Source organism: Sinohyriopsis cumingii, chromosome 6 (genome assembly GCF_028554795.1).
Source record: "Sinohyriopsis cumingii isolate HCF-2022 chromosome 6, ASM2855479v2, whole genome shotgun sequence".
Lineage (NCBI taxonomy): Eukaryota > Metazoa > Mollusca > Bivalvia > Unionida > Unionidae > Sinohyriopsis > Sinohyriopsis cumingii.
The window spans coordinates 51,351,089-51,365,033 of record NC_142966.1 but is presented as its reverse complement, the minus strand read 5'-3'; the positions used below and the strand labels follow the sequence as shown (position 1 = coordinate 51,365,033).

The 13,945-nt window shown below is 35.8% G+C and overlaps 1 protein-coding gene across 1 annotated transcript in view; it reads left to right on the top strand.

Moving 5' to 3' along the window:
* The window catches only part of LOC149796922 (uncharacterized), a 39,609-nt gene extending 38,108 nt beyond the window's left edge, over positions 1-1,501 (top strand). The window contains exon 7 of the mRNA XM_089960308.1: positions 1,316-1,501. Coding sequence (XP_089816434.1) covers positions 1,316-1,320 — 5 coding nt within the window. The 3' untranslated portion in view covers positions 1,321-1,501. The remainder of the gene's footprint in view (positions 1-1,315) is intronic.
* Positions 1,502-13,945: the final 12,444 nt, after the last annotated feature.

Genomic DNA, 13,945 nt, shown 5'->3' with positions numbered 1-13,945 from the left:
CTATACGGTGGTGTTCATTGATCCATCCCACTCTACGTTCGTGTTTATATTGATATATTAATCCTACTCTACGTTGGTGTTCATGTTGATACATCCATCCTACTCTAAAATGGTGTTCATACTGATGTATCCATCCTAATCTACGTTCATGTTTATACTGATACATCAATCCTACTCTACGTTGGTGTTCATACTGAAACATCCATCCTAGTATACGTTGGTGCTTATATTGATACATCCAACTTACTCTACGTTGGTGTTCATATTGATACATACGTCTTACTCTACGTTGTTGTTCATACTGATACATCCATCCTGCTCTACGTTGGTGTTTATATTGATACATCAATCCAACACTACGTTGGTGTTCATACTGATACATCCATCCTACTCTACGTTGCTGTTCATAATGAAACATTCATCTTACTCTACGTTGTTGTTCATACCGATACATCCATCCTACTCTACGTTGGTGTTTATATTGATCCATCAATCCTACTCTACGTTGGTTTTCATAATGAATAATTCATCCTATTCTACGTTGGCGTTCATATTGATACAGCCGTACTACTCTATGTTTCTGTTCATATTCATACATCCATCCTAGTATACGGTGGTTTTCATATCCATTCATCGATCCTACTCTACGTTCGAGTTTATATTGATAAATCAATCCTACTCTACGTTGGTGTTCATGTTGATACATCCATCCTACTCAACGTTGGTGTTCATATTGATTCATCCATCCTACTCTATGTTGGTGTTCATACTGATACATTCATCCTAATCTACGTTGGTGTTTATATTGATACATCTATCATACACTACGTTCGCGTTCATACTGATACATTCATCCTAATCTACGTTGGCGTTTACATTGATACAGCTATACTACTCTACGTTTGTGCTCATATTGATACATCCATCTTACTCTACGTTTGTGTTCACATTGATACATCCATCCTACTCTATGTTGGTGTTTATATTGATACATTAATCCTAATCTACGTAGGTGTTCATACTGAAACATCCATCCTATTCTTAGTTGGTGTTCATATTGATACATCCATCCTACTCTACGTTGGTGTTCATATTGACACATCCATCCTACTCTACGTTGGTGTTCATATTGATACATCCATCACTGTATTTTTATTTACATTTTGCCCTGCGTTAAGTCAGCTCCATCAATTAACAGTTGCATTTTTTTCTATCGTCATAATACACCTTCTCGTCATCATACTCATCCTAATCATCATCCTTATCATCGTAACCATTATCAATATTATTATGGCTATTGTTGTTATTTTTCCAGGTTGAATCGCATAATAATCGAAGCATACGTTAAACAGAAGATATTTTCCCGAAAATATCGACATCGATGGAAATATATGCACATGTTGAAAACAAGTTACAACTTATCACAGCAGGACTACTATCATTTTAATGTCATATCGTGGATTAAAGCATCGGTTGCTTTATTATTTTTCTGTAACCTCTTTGTCTCCATCCTGCTTCTTTATAAGATTTGTGTCTCAAATTAGGTTGAAATAAAATACTAAGAAGTATTAACTTTTTTTTTTTACGAGAAAAATATAAACCATGGAAATGAAAATATAGTATCATCAAACTGAGAAATAATTTTGTTGATTTTTTTTATGGCTACAATTTCCTATTTAGTTGGATGACCTATGTACTTAATTATTCCATACAGACATCGCAGATCTACTCATAGTCTGAATAGTCATCTGTCGACAGTATTCAGATGCTAATTTGGTTGTGAAGTCGAATGTATCTGATGCATACATATGTTCTAAGGTTTCATTTTTTTTCATTTATTTTTCTATGTAACTGTTTAGAACTGTATCTAATCGCCGTGGCGGAACCACTATTGTGCTGACGTTGGTGTTTGACCATGGTACAAACATACATACATACTATCTACCATATTCTCTTATAAAAAAAATACTTTATCTGTTTCTCGTAGTATCAATTATCAGAGATGTAAAGCTAAAAGCGAGAGAAGTACATCAACACATTGTAGATGGCGCCATATGAAAATACAAAATCCACGATATGACGTAGTTAACTAGGTCAGTAGAAACAACTTATCGCCATTAAGCTAATAGCTTTAAGCAAAATATTTTGTCCATTTGTCTAAAAAGATAGATCCCATCCTATAACATATAGTTATTTCCATTTATTCCTTAAGTTTAGACCATTTCATTATCTTTGATAATGTTTCTTCTCTGTGCCTAAATATAAATATTTCATGACCTTCACGTGTCACTTTCTTGTGTACGTTTCTCTGTGAAGATTTATCATTGTCTCCTGATTAGTAAGACCATAATTAGGTCGAAACTTTGGGAAATGTTCTGATGCCTTTTTCCAGCTTGAATGTATGTATGTATGTATGTATGTATGTATGTATGTATGTATGTATGTATGTATGTTTGCTTTTAAGTATGCAAAATATACGATTATGGTATAGAAAATACCCTTCAAGCGGAAAAATTAGAGGAAAACATTTAATCACCCCAGGGAAAAACTTAGCGGGAAGGAAATGCAAAAGCAAAACGATCAAGAAATACATGATAAAAGAAAGTGCAAACATCTTGGAAGAACTGTAATTATTTACATTGGACTTGCACATTTTAAATGAATTATCGAATAAATTATCACGTTGACTGTGAGTGTAATTCTTATCAATTATATGTAAGGTAGTCAAAAGAGAAATAGGTCCATTGACATAATCTAATAAACAGATTGTTGTTCATTTGTTCTTCTGTGCATCAGCTCTAATCCTTCTGCCGCCATACGCTTAAATTGTTGCCACGTTAAGTCACCCATAAAGACAGTTTTCCACTCCCTTACCGAACAGGATGTGACGTAGAGTGTCATCGTTCTGACAGAAAACACAGTGCGAGTCTAATATGACTATTCAGTATATTATTTACTCACTTATAATATTGCGTTCATGGTTTTTGTTTGGCAGAATAGAAACAAATATCTTTAAGAAAACCAGTTCTCTTACGCAAGTATCAATACTAAAAGAATTTGCGACAAATTCTGGATTCAGGCATATTACAAGTAGTCCAAAATATCCACAGAGCAATGGTCTCACCGATAGAGCCGTTCAAACAATTAAAATAATGTTTAAAAAAGTAAAAAGTAAACTATCCTTACATAGATCTTTTGAGAAATCGTGCAACACCATTACCAAATGGATACGGCCCGGCCGAATTATTGATGGGAAGAAAATTACAAACTACTTTGCCAATGGCACCAAAAAACGTACAACCGAAATGGCCAGATTTAATGAAACTGAAGAAATCGGAAGACTATCAAAGGCAAATTCAAAAGAGAAATTATGATCGTCGACATCACGTTCGAAATATGACAAAACTTCAGGTAGGGAATAAACTATGGATTAAAGATCATTTTTCTTCAGGCATTGTTAAGTTTGATGCATCCAGACCTCGTTCATACATGGTAGTAACTGACGAGGGAGAGATACGACGTAATAGGAGAAATTTAATTCCCTTGCCTACTACATTATCAGAGCCACTCAGAGTAACTCTTACAAACCCTGATACTTTGACTGACTCAAATGAAAGCAAAACAGTGCCAACCAGTCAAAACGGATATTTCACACGTTCCGGAAGATTGTTAAAACCACCCGAGAGACTGAACTTGTAAAAATGAAGCTGATATAGCTTGTTTAGAAATGCGGTCATCAGATGATATTTTGTTTTAATGTCAACTTACTCAGGAGGGGAGAGGTAGTGTAAGCCTTAATCTAATTAGCTTTGTAATACCACTCTCTTCCTCTCTTCATCATGACTGGGAAACAAATGAAATACATGTGTCTCTGAAATCCAAGCAACTTTTATCTGAGAAGCAACATTATCTGGTGATGAAATAAGAAACGCAAAACGTACATAGAAAGCAGATTTACGACAGTGAAGTCATAGATAGCAGATTTACAATTTGTCACAAACTTTGTTTTAGAGCATGAAAATGTGACTACCAAAAGTAAAACACTGAGATACATAAAACTTCTAGAAAAATATCTGGAGAAAAACAGTGAGATACGCTCTATATATGAAGTGCCAGCACCTGACCTAAACAACATTCTCTCAAGATCATTCTTTTCGATTTGTCAGAATGATGGACACGAATATGAGCCAACAACGTTGGGAGGTAATGAAAGGTCTATATATTGACTAAAAATACAAAAATACAAACGTTGAATTTAAATAATACTGTATGAGCAAATAGAATGATGCATAGCTCAGATATAGTAGTTTGAAATTGTTAATAGAGAAATGAATTTGTGAATGAGTACACAAATTAATGACATAACTAATTACTATAAACATGATGTAATGACCAAAAATTATGTTTACAGAGGTTTAAAACGTAAATTACAATAAGATATAAAGAACTGGACTATTACATAATTTAAGGTTTCTACAACGTCGATAACACATCATACTAAACATTGAGAGAGGGAGAGAGACAGAGTGAGAGAGAGAGACTTGGTACACCTAGATACATGACTTTTTATGGGAAATTTTTGAACGGTGTCTGAGAAGGCATACATGCAATTACAGCTTGGTTTATGGTCTTGAACTTTACCAGGCAAGAGAGCCTTAAAAAGTAAACAGAATGATCTGAGGAAGAAAGGGAAATGGAACAAACTCAAAACTACTGAGACCGTCACTCATGATGACATCGATAAACTGTTTGAATCTTTGCTTTTGGACCTTAGCACACCGACAAGTTTACTGAAAACTTTATGGTTTATCAATACTTTGCACTTTTGGGTAATGGGACGGAGCGAAGAACACAGAAGCATCAATTGGGAAGACATCTCATTAAATCAACTTACACTAAAATATTTATAGTTTAACGAGATACAAATGAAGACAAGGACATGTGAGGACATAAAAAGAAAACAAGCAATGAAAAACCAAGGATGTACGCTAACTCTCTATTTCAAGATAGATGTCCAGTAAATATTTTCAAATGTTATATGAACAAACGTTCGAGTTAATTATTTTACTCTGACCATCCATTTTACCTTGCCCTTGTAACACACGTGTATGCACCTGGGATAAATGAGCAATGGTTTTTACGGGCAGCAGTTGGGGCAAAAAAGCTTAACTTACTCATGTAAAATATGGCTATGAAAGCAAACTTGCCATAGTTGGCTTCTAAAGGCATTACAAACTCGAGCATGAGAAAATATCAATGCCAGAAACTAATAGAAAACAATGTTCCAGACATACGAACTATACAGATCTCTGGCCACAAAAATCCTAACTCTCTCAACAACTACCAAAAACTTAATAACAATCAGAAATGTGTTATGTCGAACGTGCTTTCTTCTAACTTTGTCAAAGATATCCGGTGTGCTCCAGATAAATCAAAGATGTACTTGCAATAAAAAATTACAAATAATGCACTTACCAATCAGAAAGAATAATTTATTCGTCCACACGCTATTCCACATGTAGATTTCACTGTTGCATATCCTTGCACTACTAATAGTAACACATAGTTCCGTGACAGAACATATAATTTTCCTATCAACCGTAAACGTGAAAATTCAGCACATGGTTTTCCACTAGGGACTGTGTTTGGAGGGTCTTTCATACACTAGGTCAATTTTACAATCAATAATAATTACAACACCAGCATGTCATAAACAGTTTTACCTCCTTTAAAGAGAAGGAGAGTTATATATGACAGTGACACAGATTTCTGATTACCAATGAATAATCAAACGCACGATCATTCATTCTACAAGTTACTTTTCATTATGGTATATATAGAGCTGTGTACCTAGTATCGTTTCATTATTTACAATAGAACGTTTCGAAATTAGAATTGAAGAAATTGAAACATTTTCTTGGAATAAACATTACTTATTTAATGTTACTTTCATATAACACACATCTATTAAATGTGATAATACATCAGTACTATTAAACGATCTATGTTGTTATTTTCTCACTGGTAAAAATTGTGTATTTCGGATGGACAGGTCACGCCATAGCCCTCATTAACATATTAGTATTAATGCGCTGTAAGTGAATAAAATTCGCACGTGGCTTTAAACTCTTCGCGTGATATTTACAATGCGTATTAATTATAACTGTTAAGTTGTAGCTGTTTGTGGGTGAGGGTGTATAAGCGGTAAATATAGTTGAATTCTACTGTAATAATTATTCTGATTTTCATAAAACATTAACGGACCAAATAACCTGCAGGCGAAGACATATTAGTCAGTGATGAATACTGTGTGTGCTGCATGTGCTAAGATATATTGCAAAATGAAGAGCTTTTAACTCTAATGGAAAATATTAGGTGAGAAAAAAAAATCTTCATTGGGGATTGCACCGAGACAAGGAAATCCCAGTCGCGGGGTTACATTATTTGTCCACGAGCCAAGCCTCGTGGGGAGTTCAATAATGTAACCCCTTGACTGGGATTTCGTTTGCTTCGATGAAAACCTCACCATAGATTCTATTAGTCACAGGTGTTTTCCGCGACTATTACGGTTTGTTTGTTTCATCATCTAGTGTTCTATTTCAGCACCTGCTACTGCTTCGATTATAAAAATGAAGACTAAAAAATCTTCCCAAGTCAGTTTGAATCAAATGTTCTGTAATATTTTTCGGCATTGGAACCAACATTAAAATTTTTCAGGAGTCATTTATTTGGAACAATCAGTCAGATATGCTGTATCTCTCTCATGGCTATCACACATGTCAATTCTCTCAGAAGCCAGACTATTCGTAATCAAGAGGAGTGATGCGTGAATTGATAGTCAGTAAGACTTGGATCATTGATGATGCAGTGGTGTGTCATTATTTTTGTAAGTATCGATTTCATTTTGACCCTTTGTATTTCCAACTAATAATTCAAAATCAAAAGTATTTAAGTGTATGAGTTTGGTTATGAATTGGTCTGATACGTCACAGCAAAATAATTAGGATTCGCGAGTCCAGCACGTCAACTACTGAGCTTGCGCGGTTTCTATAAACATGGTAGTCTTCTACTAGGGACAATATTCCATATATTAATATCAGGAGTTTCTATTTCAATATGAGACTGCTGATATAGAGTTCATCGTTTTAAGAACTACAATATTTGGCATCATATGGTGAAATGAAAGAACGAGTGTCATCTATAGCTTTTGCTATATTAAATGATTCCTTCAACGTTCATCTTCTAATATATAATCAGGTTATTAATCGAATGTAAATATATATATATATTTAATAAAACCAAAGCGGATCTCCAATGAACATGGAGAATATTACATTTTGTGTCAGAGAATATTTACAACATATTTAATACCTTTTAGTGACATAAAAACGCGAGCAGAGCTGGGGAAGAGATTTCCAGTTCGAAAACTAAATTTTAAAATAAGTTGTCTTGGTTTTGTCGTTCTAGGCTCTATTAAAACCTAGAGTTGACAATAATGCCACAAAATCAACTCCAATAGTCAAATAATAATATACTATCAAAATCGTTCGAGCAATACCTGACCAGCTTCTTAATTATCCAAAATCTAGTTGTATAACAATTTTCTTCCGCTAGCCATACTTCAGTGACATAATTCTAACAGCGATACTCAGGGCTTCATTTCTTGAATTTTAAAACCAGAAAATCTAATTGGATAAGCCTCTTTCGAACACAGAAACCATGTGGCTTAAGCCATGACGATTCCAAAAAGGCACCACATGCAAATAAACTTATCATCTATTTACAGCCCCTATTTTCTCAATAAACTTTCACGGCACAGCAATACAAGTAGGTTATTTAGCGAGAAGGCAATTAGAGTAAAATGCCACGGCCAAGGACACACCATGGTAGTTAATCTGGAATGGTCCGTTGGTAGCATTCGAAAACACACCCTATCAGTCGTGAGTCGGAAAGCCAACCAATGAGCCTCCGCAGCTCCATGTTATTATTTACGGCTACGCTACTTGTTCCTCCTTTTCAAATACAACACCAACTAGGGTTGCGTTTTTTATTGTCTGAATTGAAACTAACTGGACGCCACAGCAAACATTTTCAAACTTGAATTCTATTAGAAATAGTTACATAAGCCTTTGCAATTTCAATGCCTTCATTCATTGTGTTTATTGTTTATCTTGTCCCTATTAAGTAATTGCCTTTTACAAAGACAGAGTTGTAAGCGCTTAGAATAGTTAAAAATATTTTGCGTTGTTCGCAATCTCTCTCTCTCGATCCTACCCTTCCCTCTCTCTCTCTCTCTCTCTCTCTCTCTCTCTCTCTCTCTCTCTCTCTATATATATATATATATATATATATATATATATATATATATATATATATATATATATATTATATATATATACCACATACATTAAAATGAACATGGCTTTTAAAGTGTTAGTATACAGCAATTTTATATACCAATATTATTGCATATCAAACTGTGGTCCGCCCACGGCGCAATAATACGCATACATAAACATTCTTGCAAATGTATCCTGTTGATTCTAGGCCTAGCGATCAATGATGAATTTCCACTCATTAAACATTAGTGACGTATGAAAATAACGTATTAATAATCCCCGTTTCTAAATGAATTTAATATGGTAAACAATTTCATCGCTATCATTCCTGCTTTCCGTTCCCCTCTCTCCTCTCATGCATAAGGGACAGACTACGGTGAAATATAGAGTGAGAGAAAAAAGAATTTAGGCTCGACGAAAACCTTGAAACTGAACTAATATCAAGTAACCTACATGAACATGGTTCGTCGTAACGAGATGTGTACACTTGCCTTGGGATTTATCTACAGTGTTTATATAATCAATGATACAACTGCCGACAATATACGGTAAAATGTTTGGTTACAAGGCGGACAGACTGTAATGTATTTAATGCTTTATTATTGTTGTTGTTTCTTTAACATATTATAATATTCTAAAAATCGATTATTTATTATCAATTAAATATGAAAATATCCAAAGGCCCCCCCCCCCCCTCTCTCTCTGGCCTATGGTAGCCAGATACGGGCGAAATTATATGAAATTCCAAGTAAACCCGAAAAGACAAGTGCAGAAAAGAAAGGTCACCGAAATCTTGTTTTAGTCTAGTTCTTTCGGAATAGGCAAATGCATTTCTCAAAGGCCAGCATCAGGAATTAATAACATTCACGTGAATATAATATTTAAAACATGTCGTTTGTAAGTCGAGTTACATAAAAACGAAAAAAGAAGAAGAAAAAAAAAAAAAAACAATCGTAAGCCGGTGACTTAATGGAAACGTTGATAGGGGAGCTACACAATTAAATATTCTGTAAATACTGTCCACACTAATAATGTTGTGTGCGCATGGTAACTGGATACTGGCTAAATACATGCAACAAATTGCAATTCCTGATGTACATTGGAAGTCTTTATTCAGGCAAAATGGTCTCAGTCTGTCTTAATCAAATATCTGAGTGAGAGCATCATGCATCAGACTAACGAAAGGGAGAGCATACATTGTCGTGCTAGTTGTTGTCTTATAAATCATATCTATTCTTTCAAAAATGTTGAGTCCTCTGAAAACAAGATGAGTACATCCAAATGTTGAACACCGAAGCGGTAACATGATGAATCACACTTAAATGTCAGTACAGCTATTTAAAACATTTTAAAATCACTTTTAATATATCACAATACGCGCAAATAGTGTTCATTTTTAGATCTAGCTTGTTTCTCAGCTTTGACATTTGTTATAATAAGAGTAAAGTGCTGTGCATCATGTTTTGCAACTGCATGATGATCTTTCGTAGAGGACTTCTCTCAGGAACTAGTGGGTCTGGGTCGTCATCACGCTCCTTTAACAATACCAATGATAGTTCTTTGCAATCTCTGTAACCTCGTGGTGGACACAATGTTAAAATTTGGGTCATATCACTCTTACTATCGCCATCATGTACACTCACGTTCAGGTGACAATCACTCTAGTTGACAATACGATTCATCCGATCGTAAACTCGGTTTGTTGTGGTACACATTCTTGATGCTGCTGTTGTTCCAGACCCCATATATCACTGGAATGTACGCTTTGAATACAAGGAAAGGGCGTCTTAAAAGATTTTGAAGTTTACAGATTCTTGATGCTGCTGTTGTTCCAGACCCCATATATCACTGGAATGTAATGTAAGCTTTGAATACAAGGAAAGGGCGTCTTAAAAGATTTTGGAGTTTACAGGCTCTAGCCTTTTAATTTAATATTTTATGCACAACAAAACAATACTTAATTGTACGAGGAATGATTTAATACATGCATTGTAAGAAATATAGTATACATGAGTATATGCATTCTCTCTCTCTCTCTCTCTCAAACATGCCAATATTCTACAACATCAAACTCATAACTAATATATCATCAATACTTAATTTTAATATTTTGAAAATATTTGGCTCTCTCTGTGGGGGCTAATCATTGACTAGAATCTGAATGTAAAAAACTGATTCCCAGTCAGTGCTAGGCTGATCCCAGAATTTCAGTGTATTCTGGGCTAATCCCAGCTCAAGTAGAACTGGTGCTAAGCTTATCACAACTCAATGCAAAAGACTGATTCACAATCGGTGCCAGGCTGATCCCAGCATTACAGTGTATTCTGGGCTGATCCCATCTCAAGTAGAACTGGTGCTAGGTTGATCCCAGCTCAATGTAAAAGACTGATTCCCAATTGGTGCTAAGCTGATCCCAGCATTACAGTGTATTCTGGGCTGATCGCAGCTCAAGCAGAATTGGTGCTAAGCTGATCCCAGCTCAAGTAAACTCTGTGCTAGGCTGATCCCAGCATTCGAGTATATTCTGGGCTGATCCCATCTTCAAGTAAATTTATGCTAGGCTGATCCTAGCATTATTGTTTATTCTGGGCTGATCCCCGCTCAAGGATAATTGGTGCTAGGCTGATCCCGGCATTACAGTGTAATTTGGGCTGATCCCATCTTCTGTGGACTGTGCTAGGCTCATCCCAACTCAAGTAAAATCTGTGCTAGGCTGATCCCAGCGTTCAAGAGTATTCTGGGCTGATCCCAGCTTACGTAGACTATGTGCTAAGCTGATCGCAGCATGCTAATGTATTCTGGGCTTATCCCATCTTAACTAAATCTATGCTAGGCAGATCCCCGCATAAGAGTGTATTCTGGGTTGATCCCAAATTCGTGGAATAGAGCTAGGCTGATCATAGCATGAAGAAAATATTCTTATATTTTTCCTATTTAAAACTGTAAAAGAAATGTATTTAATGGGCATGACCTTTACGTTGTTAGCATAGCTTATGAGTATCCGATTGGGGAAAAATATCCTATCCCATGGTAGCCCCATGAGCATGAACAACAAAAGGGCACAACCCACGATGTATTCATTAATGGGTGGTGACTGGGGTGGTGGTGGCCCATTACAAATCCATAAGAAAAGTTTGATGCGGAGACTCAAAATCCATTGTATGTACCTTGAAAAGCCAGAGAAATGAAACTGTTTAGTCATTGTCTGTACATTTGAAAAACCAGAGAAGTGACTGATAACGTGGTACTCTATATGATCATGCAATGTTACGTAAGATTATCAACTCTGGTTGGCTCTTTGAGTTCTGCTGCCAATGCCAACCAGTAGGAATAGTTCTGCTCATGCCCTGACCCCCACCCCCGTGCTCATCCAAGAAGCCTCATGAAGACAGCAAGTACGAGGGTAATAACAGTCTCTCGCACAAGTCCCTGGCTGCCTCTCAATTTCAAGGTACATGTACAACATCCCTATCCAAGTGTTAGGCACTGACTAAGCCTTATAATTTGGCATTACACCATGTTACCACACTACCAATTCCTCCCTCAATGGTCATTATCAGACAAACCCCATTGCAACACTGGCAATGTGTACCTACAATAACTCAAGATCATCAAGTTGTGCATAAACTAAAATTTAATAAATTATCATTATAGACTAAAAATACCATATCACAGGTGGATCGTGTCCCCTCCAACACATTCACACCGAACAGTTTTATCTTGTCTTTCTTCAACATTGAAATGAAAAGACATATGCACGCTGCAGATACGATTAAAGCTTATTTACATAGTCTGAAGGTGATATAGCCTGACGCAAAGTGCTTAGTTTGGCAAAACGACTCCTGACCGTTAAACTTCGCATCGAACATCAGTCTGTGTAGTGTAAAATTGGTAGCCGAGAGAAGTACAGCGTGTCTCTTCTGTATAATTTTAGAAACAGTGGGTAATCGGTCATCCAAATGGTTCTGGTCTTCTTCAACATAACATAAATCCCTTATCAATATCGTGTGGTTAATCCGTCCATCTTTTCTATTTCAAACATGATGGTAAATGTTGTTCTAGTTTGTTCTATATGCAGTTGACAGCATGGGTTTTTGAAGAGATTACACCGGAAATTGCTATTCTGGTAGTATGGAGCTCTAGAAGTACGTCAAATATTTCTGTGAACCACTTTGCAAGCTTTATTTTCAATCAGTCTGATCCACCACGTTGTGGATTTAGATATGGTTCCACCACTTGTCAACCTGATCATTCATAACAAATACATATTTATTACCGCTGGAGTTTCCGTGAAGTGGCTACAATGTAGCATACTTATATCAGAAGGCGCAACACAAAATAAGAATTTGCATGATTTTTATGGTGTCGTCTGTATTTTATGGGTAAGTCCAAACTCTTAACAAAATGATCATGCCTTTCCTCAATGTAAACAAATGAATTAATGTTTCTCCCTTATAGCCGTCCTGGCGAAGTTCTGAAGCAGCAGGAAAGGCGAACAGACCACTTGGTTGAAATATAATTTGCTTAAAACAAAACATCATTCGGAAAAAAATAAGGTCACAAACATCTTAGGGGTTATTTTTCGTATGTACTTTGTTTACATATATATGAGGTCGCGCCTTTCCTGCTGCTGTAATTAAATCATTATGTTGTAATAAATAATGGTGCATCCGGAATCTTATACTGCAAGGATAGCCCGAGAACGATTAGAAGCAATCAAAAAATTTCTTCCTGTTAGAGACTGATTTAGAAAAAATCTACAAGCGCAGCAGGAAGCACAAGTTAAGTACGAAGAAGACACTAAAAAGTTATTTAAACTGCAGCTACTGAAAAAGTTACAACTGTCATCAAGGAAGAGCTTCTTCCAGTATCAAAACAAACCGCACAACAAACTGAAAAAAATAGCAGCGAGAACTAAGAAAACAAAAAAGATTTTACGAGATCTTCCAACTGCTAAAGCTGCAGCTCAACCTCCACCTGTCGAAGAAATACTTGAAGATATTGGCAAAGTTCGTACTGAAGTCGCCGACCTGAGAAAAGAACTTGCACCTAAACCTAAAACAAAAAGAGCAAATATTAAACTGATTGTAAAATTTAGGGAAGGTTTTGTTGAGAAACTTAAAGAAAAAGTTAAAATGGAAGATTTTTCGCGTTTTGTATTTTATAATTTTCCTCGAAGGTCTGAAATTTTTAAACCAGAGTACGCTGGCTTAGGGATTGATAATTATTTTAAATGATTTTATCGCGTGTATTATAACAAACCCCAGGCTAGAATTGGTGATAAAGTATATGATAAATATATTAAAGATATAAATAAATTTCATCATTGGGAGTCACAACAACAATCACAACCTTCCGAGGAGGAACCTTCATATCAGCTTCCTCCACCTTTGCAACAAATAGAACAACAACAATCACCACATCAAAAGCTGATGTCAGAGTTTAAAAGGTCTGAAGAACTGCTTAAAAAAGCAAGGGTGGAAAGATCACCCTTAAGACTCCTTGAGAAAAGGGCGGAAACAAGTGAGGATAAAGGAGCAACAGGGAGTGGTCTGGGAAATAATTTTGTTGTCCTGATAATATCCTCAATGACGTGTCACGGTTAA